Raw genomic sequence first — 17,902 nt, 5'->3', positions numbered from 1 at the left:
TGTCAACCCTTTCAGTAGGTAATGAACCTTGAAACAAGATAAGGAATCCATGAAGATTATAGTCAACTCTGCTTAGATTCCGCTTTCCTTCTAAGGGGGAAAAACTTTTTTTTTAAAAAATCAAAGAGTGAGATTACACACCTTGGCCATTATCCAAATGAGCTATTTACATGCGCGATAAGGAATCTTGTAAAGCTGAAACTTGCTTTGTAGTTTTACTGGTGCAGCTCCTGGAGGCCGATGCAAAAAACTGTGATTCGGTTTTCAAATCTTGTTTGCCTTTTCACCAGGTAATACGGAAAAGAAGGCTCTAGCTGCACCTGTGGTTCCCTCACAAGTATGCAATGACTCTTCGGTGTTACGACCTCATTGGGAAGGGATGGGGAACATGTGGTTCTCTGGATGTTGTTGAACCCCAGCTCCCATCATCCGTGACCACGGGCCCTACTGGCTGGACTCCAACAAGATGGGGAAGACCGCAGGTCCCCCATCCCAGTCACAGAGTGCTTAACTGTGCTACTCGGTCGTAGCAAAGCAACTAAGAGTCTTGATGAGCAGTTTGTGCCAAACTGTGTTAATCCCTACATGAGTTAGGGCTGTTTGTTCTTTTGGTCTTACAGAGATGAGCAAAATTTTAAAGGTTTGGAACTTTTCACAAAGAAGAACTTCACTTTACTATGTAGCGCTTCTTTTACCAGCTGACACTCCACAAACTCTGGCTGGGCAGAGAAGTCCAGAATTCTAAGAATTAGCTGGAAACAACAGCAGCAGCAACAACAACAACGTTAGAGGTTCCTTTTGGATGGTTAGAGGAAAAAGCAGCACAATTAAAACAGAAACAATTCAGAAATGAAACGTAATGTAAAATTCTACAGATGATCAAAGTATGACCTCCATTCTAATTCAGTATGTTAGCCAATGTGGCTACTCACCAGATGTTGTGGACTATAACTTGTGTTAGCCCAAGAAACTACTATCTTATTTTTGGGTTCTCCTATTTCACTTGCAATCTGATCATGGGTAAGGACCACTTAACATCAGCATTAAGTGAATATGATGACAGCTGTTTTCTTCTTTCACTTGGAAAATGTGCTGTACATCACCCAATGATTCTCAGATGAGCACGTGAACTGCTTCTTTTGAAAACAGGGCCAGTCCAAGACATTTTGCTACATAATGCAAAGGGCATGAAGGTGCCTCCCGTTCCATGCGCAAAGGCCAATGTTATTTCAAAACTGGCAATGGGACAGCATTCAGGTTATCTGAATGGTCATTTGGGGAAAGGGATCTGGAATGACCATTTCATAAATTTAAGTCTTTAATCACTGATCAGTTCACTGATCAAAACATACTTGTAACAGCAAAAGAGGGGGTGCCAATTTACTATGGAGGGGCAGTTGAATAGGAGGCTGTCAGAGTGATGTATAGTCCCACCAGTTGTATATTAAGACCATTCCTTTCTAACATACTAGAATGTTTTTTATTTAAAAACACCTAGTTCTACCTTCCAAGTTTGAGACATATTTGCTTTGGGCCTCACCAACTGAAAATATTTCTAATCAGACTGCTATGATGGGAAACCTTTGAACAGCAAATGTTTAATGCCAGTAGGTCAGTTTCTCATGGAATAAACTTTGCTTAACCAAACATACTCCTACTTGTATCAGCTGAAAGCCTTTGCACACATGAATGAAAGCATGAAGGAAGTTAACTCTTACCTACTTGAGGCCTTTCTAACACCAGAGCAAAAAGCAAATAGAAAAAAAGAAACAAATGCAGTCAACTTATTGGTTACCTCAAATGTTACAAGTACCTTGTAGAAGAACAATTAACACCATCTTCTGTTTCTATCACTAAAACACCGGTGTTTGAAAAATAGAATTAAAAACTGTGTTAAATGCTTTATAAGCAGCAATGAATCATGGATTAAGCCACGCATGCTGGGACAATGCAACACAGAATCTTTGAGGAAAGGTTTCAAACTCCCCAGGGCATTCCCAGACCTACTCAGAGATGCCTGGGATTGAACCTGGGACCTTCAGCATGAAAAGCAGATGCTCTACCACTGAGCTATGGTCCTTCACCTTTAAAGGCAGATGTTGTCCATGTAACCCTTTAAAAAACCAAAATGGTCTCTTGGGTTTGTCTACTGTACTTTTTATTAGGGGGCTGAGAATGCCCTTTTGCTGCCAGAAACACACAGAATCCAACTGGTCTAGCAACAGAATCTTAATTGTATGCTGGTAATGGGGTAGCATCCTCCATCAACATCATTGATCTTTCCTTATTCTCTACCACTTCCTTTTAAAAATATATGAATTTTGCCACGAAACAAAAATAATGTAACCTAATTTAAACAGGCATAGCTTGAGTAACAGTGTGAATGCCGGATTCGGTTTTCCACTGATGTACATTTTTAATTTGCCCAGCTTGTTGATCAAGGTATACTTGGTACCACCTCTGTGGCTTATATCAAGCGATAATTAATGGCTCACAGTGTGGCCTGCACTTATAGTTAAAAACCAGATAAAGCAAACGTTTGAAATTATATCTAATGGAACATGGGCGATTAGCAAAGGGCTTCAGAAGAAGGTTAGACTTTCAAAACAATAAAAGCATCGGAAACCGTTACAACACTAAATACCATGCTATTATGCAGCACAAGGTGAAATTTCAACTTTTATACCAGCTGTTTGGGTTTTGGCATAAAAGCCATGAAAGCAAGATGAGGTAAAATATATAATTTGGAGCAGCTGCTTTGCCTTATCAAAGCTTACTAAACACGTGCAGAAGAAATTAAGAGCTCTCGTGACAGCAGACAGAAAATTGATGCTTTGTACATAGTATATACCATAGTGATTTGAGCTCAAAACAATACAATATACAGTATTCAGCAGGAAGGACTAGGCAAATGTGTTGAGTTCATCCAGTTTGGCTGCTCTGATTTAACTAAATCAGTTTGTTTGACAAAATTACATGGAGTCTGATTTCACATCAAAATTACGAAGTACTTTGTTATTGTCTTATATTGAAACATGCATACAGGCAGTGACCATTTTGCACACATTCTGTGGGACCCAGAAGGGTGCAGAACAGGGCAGGCTTATGCATGCTCCATTGATGGGGGGGGGCGGGTAGGAATGGAACCCCCATGCAAAATGGTCACTGCCGCCTGTACGTGCTTTTAAAAATACTCCTTAGATATACCTGAAGTGCCTCAAGAAATAATGAGTTAAAGGGGGAAAAGAATGTTAAGTTATTTACATGCCTCTTTATGTATTTGAAAAGCCAAGTGATTTTCATCTAAGGGCTAAATAGGAGCCACCTGTTTTCAAGATGCAACTTCATCCTTCCCATTCTCTTTTCCATATGCCTTCGATCTGCTGGCTGTTGCTTTTCTTTTAAGCCTGAGCACAAGGCATTGTTATGAGTGTTAACTAATGTGTCAGGCACTCTGAAATTAATGCATAATGATGATCTCAATATATAGGCAGTTTTATTTGTGAGACGCACAGCAAGATAAGAATAGCTCGTCACTGAGTATTAACATACATTCTGACCTGGTCATGATGACCAGCTTGCTGTCATGGAAAAGGGGAAAAACTGCTCCAGACAACTATGTCTGGATAATAGTCTATTATCATGGAGCTCAAGCACACCATGGTAAGATAATTGGTCAATGCAAGAAATTCTGAACCCAAGAATCCCCAATGTGTCCAGCCTCTCTATGAGGACCTTGAGTGAAGGTGAGCCCAACACCCCTCAATGTAATTGGTTCCATTCTTGAACTGCTCTTGCCATCAATAAATTTCTCCTAAGGTTCAACCAATCTACCCTCTAAGAAGGTTAAATGAGTCCTCTGGATTAGGCCAATGGCCCATCTAGTCCTGCTCTCACAGTGTCCAACCCAATGTCTATGGGAAGCCCAGAAGCAGGACGTGAGTGCAACAGCACGCTCCCAACTTGCGATTGCCAGCCACTGGCATTCAGAGGCAGAACACAGCTATCATGGCTAGTAGCTTAAGCCCATAGAATGATGAACTTAAGTCCACATATCTAGTCATGAACTATGGATCAGCAGAAAACAAAACATATGCCCTATGGGGAAAGGTTATAGCTCAGTAGCAGAGCACATGTAAATAAGTGGCATTTCCAGGTGGGCTTGGAACAGTCTCCATGCCTGAGTTCCTGGAGAAACACTGCCAGTAAAAGTGTAGACAATACGTACTGTGAAAGATGGATCAATAGTTTGACTCAGTAAAAGGGAGCTTCCTATATCACTCTTCTGAAACATTCCATTTCTGTCCTCTTTTCCCGACCACCTGCCCCCAGCTGCTTTGGAATATTGTGAGTTACTCCTAGATTCCGCAAAAGGGTCTGCAATAACAGTGATCTACAGGCTATAAAATGTTCTCACAGTCCCTCTGGCTGAAACGATGTGGCGTCTACAGAGGTAGCCAGTATCAAAGGAGCTGTGATGTGCTTATGAACTGGAAAAAATATATAATTCTTTAAATGTCTAAACAGCATCAGATCCCACACTGTGCTCCCTCTCATTCCCTTTGAGCAAATCTGGCTCAGGATTGTAATTACTTGGTACAAGATGGCAAAATATTTCAGAGTTGTGTTATGTTTTTGCCTCGGCTGTCAATGTCCCGCTGTCCTATCTTTTTTCAGATATCTATTTGATTTTCCACTTGCCTGAATGTCTATTAACCTTATGCTTTAAAATAATTTTAAAATGAATAAAACAAAAAGCCTTGATGAGCACAGAGGGAGTTGCTAAGACAAATCTGATAAAGGGGGGCGACTAGTAGATAGATTTATACCTATAAATATAAAATTGCCTCTTTTAACCTATGTAAACTACTTTTTTGTTTAGAAAAACTAAACACAAAGGTGCATTTTGAAATATCTTCAGTTTGAATTAAATGATCCCAAAGTGGGAAGAATATTCTGCACTCCTGTCTGGAATTTGAAACTATTTTGTTGGCAGCTTCTTGTAAACTGGAGAACCATATATACATTTTCATTACTATACAGGATAAAGAAGGATGTTTCTTAATCAGCTCAAACTAGCATATAGATCTATATAGATATAGATATGATGGACGAAATTATTTCCCTAAGAGCTGGGTCTCTGACCTTTTAGATTTCATCTTCAAACAGTCTCAGATGTCAGCATGACATACAAAGTGTCAAAGTATACAAAGCTTTATCTTTTTAAGTAGGTTAGATTTCACTCCAAACCTAAGCACATTCATTGATTTTAGTGAAGTTTGCAGATTCTAAGCAAGTGTAGTTAAGACTGCAGACTTATTTTCATTTGTTATTTTCAATATAACTTCCTTCAACAAAACAACAGCTCTTAATGTGCACAACAAACTTAGCTCTTCAGAAAGGTAGGCTTTCTCAAAAGATCTTAATAGAATCTAACAGTGCAATCCTACACACATTTACTCAAATGTAAGTTCCACTGAATTCCTTGGGACACACTACCAGGTAAGTGGGTATAAGATTGCAGCCACATATAAAGGAACTGAACTCAATGGGTGAAACGGCCATTCTCCCATGAAGCTGCCATTCATTCCAATAGAATTTGTGCAGAGTAACTTCCTAGCGGATTGCCTTAAATTTATACTTAACAAACAACCAATTGGAGCTTTGAAAACAAAAATCTTATTTACAAAGATCAAGGCTATCAGTTGAGGATTTTGTTTGTTCGTTTGTTCATTAAATTTGTATACTGCCCTTCATCCACAGATTACAGGGTAGTTCACAACATAAAAATACTAGCTAAAATTAACAAAATACATAAAAAGAACAAGACCAAAAACAAAACAAATGAATAAACCCCCTTTGCTCCCCACTTCTCGCAAACTAATTAATTAATTAATTAATTAATTACAGCTCTCCTGCTCTCACAAAATGTTTGATGCTGCATCATTTCTAGCAAATGTTGCCTTTGTGCTTAGCAACACAACTGAATTCTGTCACTGCTTTGCGTTTAAAATATTTTTCTCTCTCTCAAAAAAACAACACGCTGTCTGCCAAGCTGGCGTTCCCCCTCCCCTCTTCGTTTTTGTTAGGGCAAGTAACAGTTTTTGGTTTATATGGTTTATCAACGGTTTCCTTTGCCCATCATATCTACTATTGTGACAAAGCCTGGCATGATTGGGAGCTTGAAGAAAAAAACCACAACTGAATAAGCCTGGCATCCACTTCAACACCCCTCTCCAACCACAGACAGATACAGTTACTGGATTTGACTAACGGTTATCAATCAGCTCAACTGTAGGCCCTTGGGAAGATAACAAGCCAAAAAACAGAAGGAAGAAGGAAACTAATACGAAATATTTTTCAGTTGTTTATATAATGAAATGGAATTATTCGCCTCATGGAACTCTTTTCTAACTCCTAAATGTTTCACACAATAGATCTGGTTCCTCAGGGGAGCACCACACATTATGACAGCTATAGGAAGTGTTAGTGTTTCCTGCAAATACATAAAATGTGGACATCATATATATGCGTACACCTATCTTTAATCACCCATTCACCTGCATCTAAGAAACCTTGTTGAACTAAGCTGTTTAGAAGGTAACATTGTCCACACATAACAGATTTGCTGAGGGAAGCACCAGTTTAACACCAAGACAGCAACAATCATTATACAATCTAATTGTATTTAAATGCTTATTGCTATGAATGAGAGCATATCCCGCAGACATATCAGACGTGCAATTCTGAAGGAAGAACAAGAGTAGACCAATGAGTTGAAGCAAAAATAACGAAAGGGCGCACTTTTCCCAAACATGCTCAAATGGAAATAGGACAGATTCAAACAAACAGTTGAAGAGATTAAGCCCCATGGGATGATTTATTTGGGAAGATGACTGTTTGACCCATCACAGACATATGACAAGAGGTTTACCACCTGTTGGTTCACCACCCCACGTTTTATGAGGTGGTGAACTAAAGCTTGGCCATGTGCGATGCCAGAGTATTCACATGAAAAGTAAACATGACCGAGACACAACTCTCATGGTGCCTTCACCACCTCAGCCAACACCAAACTTTTCAACTGAAGCTGCCCCTTCATCCCAATGATTTCACTGCAGCTTACTTAAGTTTATATATTTATCTATTTCATTTATGAAGCACTTCCCATAAACCATCCTGAAGTAATTTAACAATAAAATCATCAACAGTGAAACATATAAAAACACAGATTGTAGGCAACTGCGGATTAGAGAGCAGGCTGAAAGATCTTCACTTAAACAAGACAATCCCTCACTTGAAAGAGAATGATCTTCAATAGGCAGCCAAAAAATAAAATAAAAATAAAGACAGTGTCCCTCTGGTATACGGCGTGAGAAAGGTCTAAAGGACAGGAGCTGCCACACTAAAAGTCCAGTTCCAACATTTTATGGAATGGCTTTCATGATGAGGTGGTATCTGCAGGAGACCCTCTTCTGCAGAGCACAGGAATTGATTTGATCTAGAAGGGATAGGACAGTATTTTAGGTATCCTGGATCCAAGCTGCATAAGGGTGAATTTAGCTTGGTAGTTAATTGACAAGCATTTCAAGTTTTTCAGCAATGGCACAACCTGATGGTGACATTCTGCCCTTGTGAGTAGATGAGCCACTGCATTTTGCACTAGCTGCAGTTTCTGGGACAACCTTATGGGTAGCCCCACAAAGAAAGCAATGATTTAACCTAAGTTAAATGCACTTAGGTGTGAGGTATAATTTCTGTAGTGAAACACAAAAGTTGTACTGTGTTTTTACTCTTTTTTAGCTCTGGGAGCTGCCCAGAGTGGCTGGGGCAACCCAGTCAGATGTGTGGCATATAAATAATAAAATATTATAATTATCATTCCTGGAGCTAAGAAAAAGAACAAAATAATGTCCCAATTTATCTTGTTGGTTTTTGTAAAATATGCATAGCAGAAAAATGTAAATACAAGGGGATCCCACCATTTTCCTATTAATTCAGAGAAAAAGTGGCCATTTTAATATTCTAAATCAGTATCTATACTGACTTCAGATCTCATTTTACTACTACTGACCCAAAATCCCTTGTAACTGAGTTGGACCTGGTGCTATCCATTTTCAAAACTATTTTAGTAAAAGTAAGAAAAATTTAACCAAGAGATGTTTCTAAATGTTCACTACAGTATAGATTATCTACTCTAGAAGAGCAACCCTTCTCCTGAGAAACATCTAGATTCTATTTTTTTCTGTGTTTAAGCTCATCCCCCAACCCTTTGTTCTATCTTTCATGGGCATATAGATGCATTGGAGGCTTCTAGTACTTTCAAGCTAGTCCTGGTCTGAATTTTAATTCATCACTGGACAGGTGGCTAGCCTATTAGATTGGTTATTTCAGCTTTTCTTCTGGAGTCTTGGACTCATACCATCAAGGCTGAATGAACACAGGCCTCTAATTTAACCCAGTGACCTCTCAATGTAACAGAATAACAATGACAGCTTGAATCATGCTTCCCTACCAGACAAAAGGGCAGCAAGGCATACAGGTCTGCTGAAAAGCGATATTTTTTATTCCAAGTCTTTGCCCCAGGATGCACAAACAGAGCTAAAAGCAAGGTGTTTCAATTTCAGAAATATAATTTGAATGCAGCAGAAATTTAATGTTTTCTGGATAGCTTACGGAGACACATTTGTCTGTTAGCATCCAATATATCAAAATAGCGTGGGCTTCATATAAAAGCACATATGAGGTTCCTTGGTTATTGCTATGACATTGACTACTCTCAGCCGGTCACCAAGCTCCTACTATTCCCGAACCTTTAAGAGTTATGATAAATAAACTACTCTGGGAAATTAGGCTCTGAGAAATTGGCAGCACAAACTTGCTACGCTAGAGTATTTCTGTCATGGTGTATGCCGAAAGTAACATACATAGTAGCCCATCTATGTGTAAGGAGGAGGCCTGCACACCTGGCTTCACCTGGAGGAGCTCTACAGACATGCTGACAGATTGGGGGGGGGCACGTCAGCAACATGTGCCAGTTATGGGGTGAGGCCACACCACCTTCTCATGCATTCTTTCAGTTCATGTGGTAGTCATCTCACCAAAGAAGAGCAGCATGGGCCTCCCTGATTGGCTGAGCAAGGCTTAATTCCAAGACCCTGACCTTTTGTTCAATGCCTAGTCAATGGAGTACAGTAGAACCTCAAGTTGTGGACGTAATCCATCCCGGAGGCACGTCTGCAACTCGAAGCATTCGCATCCAGAAGCACCGCACCTGCGAATGCGCATGGTGCGATTTAGCACTTCTGAGCATGTGCGAGCGGCAAACCCAGAAGTAACCCATTCTGGTACTTCTGGGTTGCTGCAGGACGCAACTTGAAAAGACATAGCCTGGAGCGGACGCAACATGAGGCATGACTGTATTTCTTTCCCCAGTTTCTAATTCTCCCTGCATGCCTTTGCCTTCTCCTCCAGTCTCTTCTCATATCAAGCTTCTCTTTGCCTCGTTCCCATTCCTGCTTCTGATTGCCTTCTTGGAAACCTGCTTTTCAGCTCTGCCAGTTCTCTCTCCTCATTTGCCCTACATTCCCTAAAACCAAGGGTGTGGTGCCTCTGGCCTGGTGGCCCTCAAGGCCTCTCTATCTGGCCCTCAGGACTGTCCCCAGGCCACACCCTCTCCTCAGATACACCAGTCACCAGGTATACTTCACACCTTCCTTGAGTGTTTATGCCTATCTGGCTAGAGGTATTTGTTGCTTTACCAACTTTTGTTTCAAGCCCCGCCCACCACAGACATGTGACCTCCAGACAGTTACCCAGATGGAAATGCACCCCCTGGTCTGTTACTTTTTTTAAAAAAAAAGTGGTCTTTTTTGCCTGAGGTGGACACAATGCAGTTCTGGAGTTTGACCATTTAGCATTAAGGAAACATTAAAATGGCTTGCAAAAGGTGGCAAAACAGCAAAGTCTCACATGCATTGGCCCTCTTGAGTATACACAGTTCTACAGAAATTCTTATCCCACCAAAATGGCTTCAACAGCAGCATACCAAACAGTGGGAAAGTACAGAAGAACAAAGCCACACCTGAAATCCTTTAAATAATGTGTACAATGAGGAGATGAGAAAAAGGAAGTATAAGTCACCATGATAATAAAACAAACAAATTCAGTTTGTTTCAATGTTGACCCAACAGGCAAACTTCCATCCTAAAATAACTAGTCAAAAGCAGCTCACGATAAAGCTAACAGAAGTAAGAGTTGCATTTAAATAGCCACTTCAGAAACAATCCATGCGTGTTTGCAAAACTTCACAGTTTATTGATACTAAGACTATAATATTGCCAGCTTTTCGTTTTTGTTTTCTTGCAACGTGCCTTTAGAGAAATAACACATCTTAGGCCATAGCTATTGCAAAACTATATAAATACAACAAGCCGAGTTGAAAATATTCAACGCGGTACTGTGACAATGTCTGTATATCAAATAGTTAACAATGAAGTTGTAGATTACCAGGGTATGAACGTGGTTGGTAGCTGCCCAGTCAACTGCACTTCTATTTATTTCAACCATTTTCTCCTTGGTTTTAAGACCAGGATTGTAAAACTATTTCTGGAAGCTCCGGAAGATAGCCTATTTTTATCTAACTCTGTTTCACATACAAACATTTGCACTCAAGCCTACTTGAGAAATCAGTTTTACTTTATTTTTTAAAAAAGGAAAGCAGACTATTCCTAAATTAATCTTACAAATGTTGAATCAATTATTGAGTTAATCAGATTGATTCACCAAAAATATTTTGATCAACTAAAGAGGCACCATCAATTAATCAGATAACGTATATTTTTTTTAAATGATCATTATTTTTAATATAAAGTTTTTAAAAAGTACAGATGGCAACAACCAAGAAACATTTACTCTCCTCTCACTCAAATGAGTGAATGCTCCTTTTAAGATGGTACCTGCTGCAGCAAACAATAACAAAAGGATTCCTCCCCCAAAATTACAGTTTTATTCACATGCAACATATGGTCAATGATCACTATCACCTGTGAGGTGTTATGTACTAGCATTTGTGGAAAGGACTTTACTTGTGCTAGATTGCACTGTGCTCAGACTTGTCTGGCAGTTGTTTTCATTGGGCTTAACCCTAGCAGATTCGTAGTAAGTTCGTAGTAAGAACAGATGAAAGTTTCCCCAAGCAGATGCAGAGTGTATTTTTTCCACTACAGAGTAATTAAAGAGCCACTATATATTTTTTAAAAGGGAATGTTGCCTAATCAAAAGTTGGGGTTTCCAATCAAAAGAGAGCCCTGCCATTTCTTTTTCAAGATATTAAAATTTTTGTTCCATGCAGGGAAAAATGATCTCCTAAAGCCAGTTGTGACACCTTCAATATTCTTTCTAGAGTTCTACAAAGGTCCTCTTTATCAATATCTCAGCAATCTAGATATACATATACCAAGAACAAATCAATGGGCAGGAACAATGCTACAACAGAACAAAAACTTTAAAACAGATCTTCAAATCTCGGGGTTGGAACCAGGTTTGATAGGGCAGTGGGCCCCCTGCTTTGCTGCTGCCACTGCCCCCTGCCCCACCTATTCCCCCTGCCACTACCACACGTCTTGCCTCCTGCCCCTCCACTTCACCTTCCCCGCCTTGTTTTGCTGCCATATTTGTGTCAGCTGCAATGGTGTTTTCTCTCCCTCTTCCCTGCCTTGCAGGCATCCTGGGTGAAGCAGCTTGGAGAGTTTCTGTGCCGTTGTTGAGGCTAGAAATGTTTAAGATTAGAAAAAGCGTAGTTCTAACAACCTTTCTAGCCACTGCGGCAAACCACTCTCCTGACCACCTCACCCAGAATGCCTCACTCTGATAAAACACCCTTTAGCCCTCCTTTATAGACACTAAAGCAAGGCATGGAGCCTCAATGAGCAGGTAGGCAGTGAGCAGCAATAATGAGAACTTGCCAAGTATCATGAGTTACCGTATTTTTCGCTCTATAAGACGCACCAGACAATAAGATGCACCTAGTTTTTGGAGGAGGAAAACAAGAAAAAAATTATTTTGAATCCCAGAAGCCAGAACAGCAAGAGGGATCTGGCTTCTGGGATAGCCTCTTGCTGTTTTGGCTTCTGCGATAGCTGCCCAAAGCCTCTCCAGGGCAGCAGGATGAAGGCTCCCCGCTGCCCTGCGGAGGCTTCGCGCGGCTAAGCCTGAAGCTAGAACAGCGAGAGGGAGTGCTCCATAACACGCACACACATCCCCTTACTTTTTAGGAGGAAAAAAGTGTGTCTTATAGAGCAAAAAATACGGTAAGCTAGTCCACTGCCTGAAACCCTCATGGTTGCATTCACCACCATCTTCTTTATTCCCAACATGTGCTTATCAGGTACGAGCCCACAGGCACTGAATATGAGGAAGACAGACATGGCCATAGCAGCCTAACCCAGCACATCTCTTTACAAATGGGCCTTTACAAATGTAAAGATTTTAAAATAGGATGCCAGCAACAGCTGTGGCAAATCCTTAGCATTTGTCCCACCACGATTAAAAAAATTAAATCATTTCTTACTTCCGACGGAACATTTCTGCAAATATGCAGCCAACGCTCCAAAGATCGACTGGCGTTGCATAACTGGATTGAAGCAAAACTTCAGGAGCTCTGTACCATAGAGTGACAACCTGCAAAACAAAAAGCAGAGTGGGATTCAGCAAAATGAATATATCGGAAAGAATATGTGTGATAATTACTAGGAGAAGGAAAAGACTCCTTTGCTTTACCGTCCTGGGCTACTGGCTAAAACAAAAATGCATTGCTGGACTGGAGACTTTCAGTGGCTCGTAGCTCTTTCATTTTTATAAGTGCGGAGGTCTAGGTGCTGTTGATTTATTTTATATATTTCAAAAAACATTTATATACTGCTTTATATTGCATGTATCCAAAGCCGTTTACAAATATAAAAACATACAAAACCAGCAAAACAAAACTATACAGTAATTACAAAATTTAAATGAAAATACCATCTCAAGCAATATTGCCACGTGACAGACAAGTTAATACTGGTGAGGACAGACTTGGGTGAACAGGTTATGTTTTTAGTTTCCTGGGCAGTTAAAATTAAAACAACATTGTTATAAATTTATAAATGGAAGAACTTGGAAATAAAGTTTGTTATAGTTGTGAGATATACCAACACTTAAAGCTACTAGGGTGAAAAGGAAACTATTATCTGAGCTTTAGAGAATGTACTGCTAAGATTTAGAAATGAAAGCTAAAAGCAGCCTTCTTATTATAATAATGACATGAGCTTTCTGGAAGACTCCTCCTCTCACCCACATCAGCTTAATTTGCTGGTCAGACCCACCTGAAATCAGAATAAACATACAGAACATATATAAAATGGACATGTTGAAGGGATAAACGAGGGGAGTTCAAGGATATTTACACAAGTGGTCAAATTGGTTAAAAGCCCTTTCAGCACTTTGATCTTACAACATCTGTTTTAGGAACAATTCAATAAATTAAGGGCAAAAGAAAGCTGAGACTGTTGAACTTTTGACATAAATGACCATCTAAACTGGTGTTGCAACAGCAGGATGGTGTAACTATAATCCCATTCGCTTTCTGAGCTTGGAAGGTGTTAAATTAGTGATTCTTTAGGATGATTCAAATGACTCTTTCATGCATGAGGCTGCTTGGTAAACTTGTGTTAGCTCTCTGAGCAGGCACACTGCCACTGATCCACAGCATTCAGCTTTTGTCAAATGACTGAAGTGGTGTTACACATTGGAGCGGTGTCTGTGCCCACAACTGGTTCACACTAGGGATGGGAGAGAAATTCAGCCCAGTTCACTTTTAAATGCACACCTACCTAATTCTCCCCCCCCCCCCCGAAACAAAATGCAAACCAAAAGGCAGCCATTCCAAAATTCACACTTCTCCAAATTTTGCAATGCACTTCTCCAGCTTAGCAATGTGTACAAAACCCCATATACGAAGGTAAATTGTACATAAAAAATCATATATTAATGAAATACAAAATACAAAAATACATTATAATGTATTAGCAAAATTGCATAAAAATGTGTATGGGGGGGGGGGGACACTGAAATGCTGAAGTTCCAAGAGGAATTTTGCTTAAAAGAAATCACAAACTGATGTGGAAATCTGGAGAATTGAACTTCAGGCTGGAAAAACAAGAAACTGGGAGGAACCAAAACTGACAGATTTGCTTATCCCCTTATGGTTTGCCTATTCCCTTTATTGTTTTCAGGGAAGAAGCAGAAAAAATTGTGTCCCTTTCTTCACGAATGGGACAATGTGAATGAATGTTATACTAGTTGATGTATCACAAACTTTTGTGACAGTCATGCTGCGCCCCTTTTCTTTGAGAGGAAGGCCACATAGTAAGCAGATACACTTTGACTACTTTCTTCTTGTTAGCATATACAGTCGTACCTTGGTTGTCAAACGCCTTGGCACTCATACGTTCTGGCTCCTGAACGATCGAAACCCGGAAGTGAGTGTTCCGGTTTTCGAACGTTCTTTGGAAAGCCGAACGTCCGATGCGGCTTCCTCTATTGTTTCCGGCGCGTCTGCACAATCGGGAGCCCATTGGAAGCCGTGCCTTAGTTTCTGAACGTTTCGGAAGTCGAGTGGACTTCCGGAACGCATTCTGTTCTAAAACCAAGGTATCACTGTATGTATTTTCACATGTGTTGCTTTTTAAAGAAAAGGGGGGAAGGTGCAGCTGTGATTTCTGTTTCTACAATCTTCCCACGTTATTGTCACAACACTCATGTGAGTTACAATCATGTCCCAGTTGTATAGTATTCCATCTATACAAACAGATTCCATGGGAGCGGTGTGTGCGTCTTGCGGCAGAGAGCAGCCATGATAATGTTCGCAGTACTGAAGAAGAAAAACACTCAAAAGCAAGGTTGGGGGCCCTCAGGCCCACAAGCTGAGTGTGGCTCTCTAGCAGACTAGGTAGATTCCTGAGAGCTCTACCTAGGCACCTCCCCTCTACCTCCTCAGGCCATATTCCCAGAATGCACCACTCACTGGTCCTGTTTCACATCCTCAGTTCTGGCTGGATGGAATGCATCCTTGAACTGTGATAATTTTAAAACAGTTCACAAAACGCGATGTGAACGGAGAAGTTGTGTAGTTTTTCACCAGTGATGTCATGGGCACCAGCCTTAACTTAAGATGCCAAAGACTTTTGCACACCTTCATTTCACACAGCAATTCCTGTTGCCAGCATGAAACTTTGCGGGGGGGGGGGGTAGCATTTCCCAGAAACCAGTGCTGTAATTTGAATGTCAGGATATGTAATTTCCTTTCTTTTAGAAGCATTACCTCAAAAGAGATAAAACCCTGGAAAGGCCTTGCATTGCAAGCTTGTTCTTCCTTGTATTTTATATATTTAAATACATGTTCTAAGGTGGGTATAGAGAAGTTTAGAGATTAGAGAAGTGGGGAGGCAAAAATTATTAATTTGGAAATTGCACACAAGAGCAGGTTGCATTTCAATCATCAGATTTGCCGTGCTTCAGTGTAATTTTTCAGTGTGGAGGGGTCTCTCTGGGTGTGTAATCTGTATGTTAAGAATGGTAAAATGCTTCCGCTTGCCTTCAAGGAACTTGCAAGCAAAGAATAACCACAGGATATTTTTCTCACTTTTAAAAAAAGAAAACCCAAACAACTCAGGGTGATGCAGTGAATCTGCAGTGACTGATTCATGAAGACCATTTCCCTCTGCCTCATCCCTTTTTCACCAGAGAAACCAAATAAATATTTGCGGACATTCCATTCACAGAAACAGATAAGCAGAAATGGAAATTATTCTGAAGGCAGGATATGGTGAGCTCAACACCAGAGCAGAACTTCCTCTTCTGCATTGGTTTTATTTCTATTTTTCACTTACAAAAGTGTTTGCTTAGGTAAGCCAGAAAAGAGGGATGTTTCATCTCTAAAAGAAAACAATGGCATTGCATCATTATGGGTATGTAGAAGTGCCCCTGAGTGCTAGGACATGCTGAAGGAAGGACAAACCAGGTGCCCTCCTAAGAATAAGATTTGTTTTTAAATAGTAATACAGTTGTACCTTGGATCTCAAACGCCTTGGCTCCCGAACAAATCGGCTCCCCAACGATCAAAACCCAGAAGTGAGTGTTCCGGTTTTTGAACGATTTTTGGAAGCCGAACATCCGATGAGGCTTCCGTGGCTTCCAATTGGCTGCAGGAGCTTCCTGCAGCCAATCAAAAGCTGCGATTTGGTTTTCGAATGTTTTGGAAGTGGAACGGACTTCCGGAACGGATTTCTTTCGACTTCCAAGGTACGACTGTACAGACTTAACTATACAGGTAAGGCAGAGCCAAATGGCAAGGCTGACAATAGCACAATCCTATACCTAGATGCTCAATGGAGCTTATTCCCTAAGTAGGGGTGTTTAGTATAGCAGCCTAATGGTGCAATCTAGTTCTGCTGGAGTAGGTAGAAACTCTCTTATTAGCTTCTTAGGATCTCAGCTGCAATCAAAATGGTTAATCAATTTTTTTCTGTGCCTTCTCTCTGTGGTACGAGTTTGCATTGTAACATAAACCCAAAGCTTTAGGCTTTAACATTACCCAAAACAGAGTGTTGACGTACCTGGTTAGCATGTTTAATTCATCACATGATTCCATTTAACTTCATGGTTAGATTAGAGAGAGAATAATGCAAAAGTGTGACACCAGGCATTTGGCACTGAAAAGAGTATTTGGGGAATACCTCCATTTAATGTACAGCTATTTCATATATCACAAACATTAAAAAATAAAAGCAAATCAAAAGGATTTCCACATACAGTTATCCAGTTGTTCCACAACTGCTAATCAACAACTGATCTACCAAATCATGATCATGGTGCTGATAACACCAAGGTTGCAGGTCTGATCCTGTATGGGACAGCTGCATACTCCTGCCCTGCAGAGGTTTGGACTAGATGGTTCTAAGTGTCCCTTCCAACTCTGCAATTCTATAATTCTTTATGATTTCTCTATGATGCAATTATCTTGCTGGTTTTTTACCAAATGAAAGGGCTCTATACAAAGAATAAGACCAAAACAAAGAACAGAGGCGTGGATTCTTTCTTGGTTTACACTTCTTCCTTCACTGATGTGTTTGTTAATGCTGTACCTGCTTTCATGTTATGAGAAGATAGCCAGCACTGTAAGACTTTGTACGCTCAAAAGGAACATTTTGTGTCTTGTCAACTGCTCTTGACCTTTAGGGAGGATAGTGCATTCATGCAGTTAGTCTATATGGTTCGGGGCTCTTTGAAGAATGAATTCATTCATAAAGATAGCCTTGTACATAAACTAGACTCTAGTCCAATGCTGTGCCTGCAGGGAACCTGTGGCTCTTCAGATGTTGTAGGATTAAAGGTCTCATCAGCCTAGTCAGTATGCCCAATGGTCAATGATAATAGCGGGTGGGGGCACATCAGCATCAATAGACACCTGGCATCTTGCTAATCTCAAGTACAATTATACTTCTACTTGAGAAAAGGGTTTGCAAGGGTTTGTAAGACAGCAATCCTAAACATTCTTACTAGGGGGAAAGTATCATTAAACTCAGTAGTACTTATCTGAACAACCATGTTCAGATTTTCACTAATAAGACTAAAATTACTATACTTGACAGTTTGCTTTTCTCACCTCTCCGGGATATGGAAAACCTTTATATTTCCTTAACTGTTCCTTGCACCATCTTCACAACAGCAACTAAGTTCTAGGACTTTTAAACAAAACTAAAATAATTGTTTGTGAACTTGGTAACTTTCACTCCAAACAATGTTATTAGAAAGGAAACCATATTTTCTAATTATTAGTTTGTGAAGGCAATCCCACCCCTGA

At 40.2% G+C, this 17,902-nt stretch overlaps 1 protein-coding gene across 4 annotated transcripts in view; it reads right to left on the bottom strand.

The window, feature by feature from the left end:
• Positions 1-17,902, bottom strand: part of CDK6 (cyclin dependent kinase 6) — a 102,341-nt gene that overhangs the window by 25,071 nt on the left and 59,368 nt on the right. For all 4 annotated transcript variants that reach the window (XM_083405505.1, XM_083405507.1, XM_083405506.1 and 1 more), the window contains exon 5: positions 12,572-12,681. In XM_083405505.1, coding sequence (XP_083261631.1) covers positions 12,572-12,681 — 110 coding nt within the window. The remainder of the gene's footprint in view (positions 1-12,571; positions 12,682-17,902) is intronic.

Source organism: Podarcis tiliguerta, assembly GCF_965153285.1.
Source record: "Podarcis tiliguerta genome assembly, chromosome: 12".
Classification (NCBI taxonomy): domain Eukaryota; kingdom Metazoa; phylum Chordata; class Lepidosauria; order Squamata; family Lacertidae; genus Podarcis; species Podarcis tiliguerta.
Note: the sequence above shows the minus strand (reverse complement) of the source record. Positions and strands in the feature narration are given on the sequence as shown.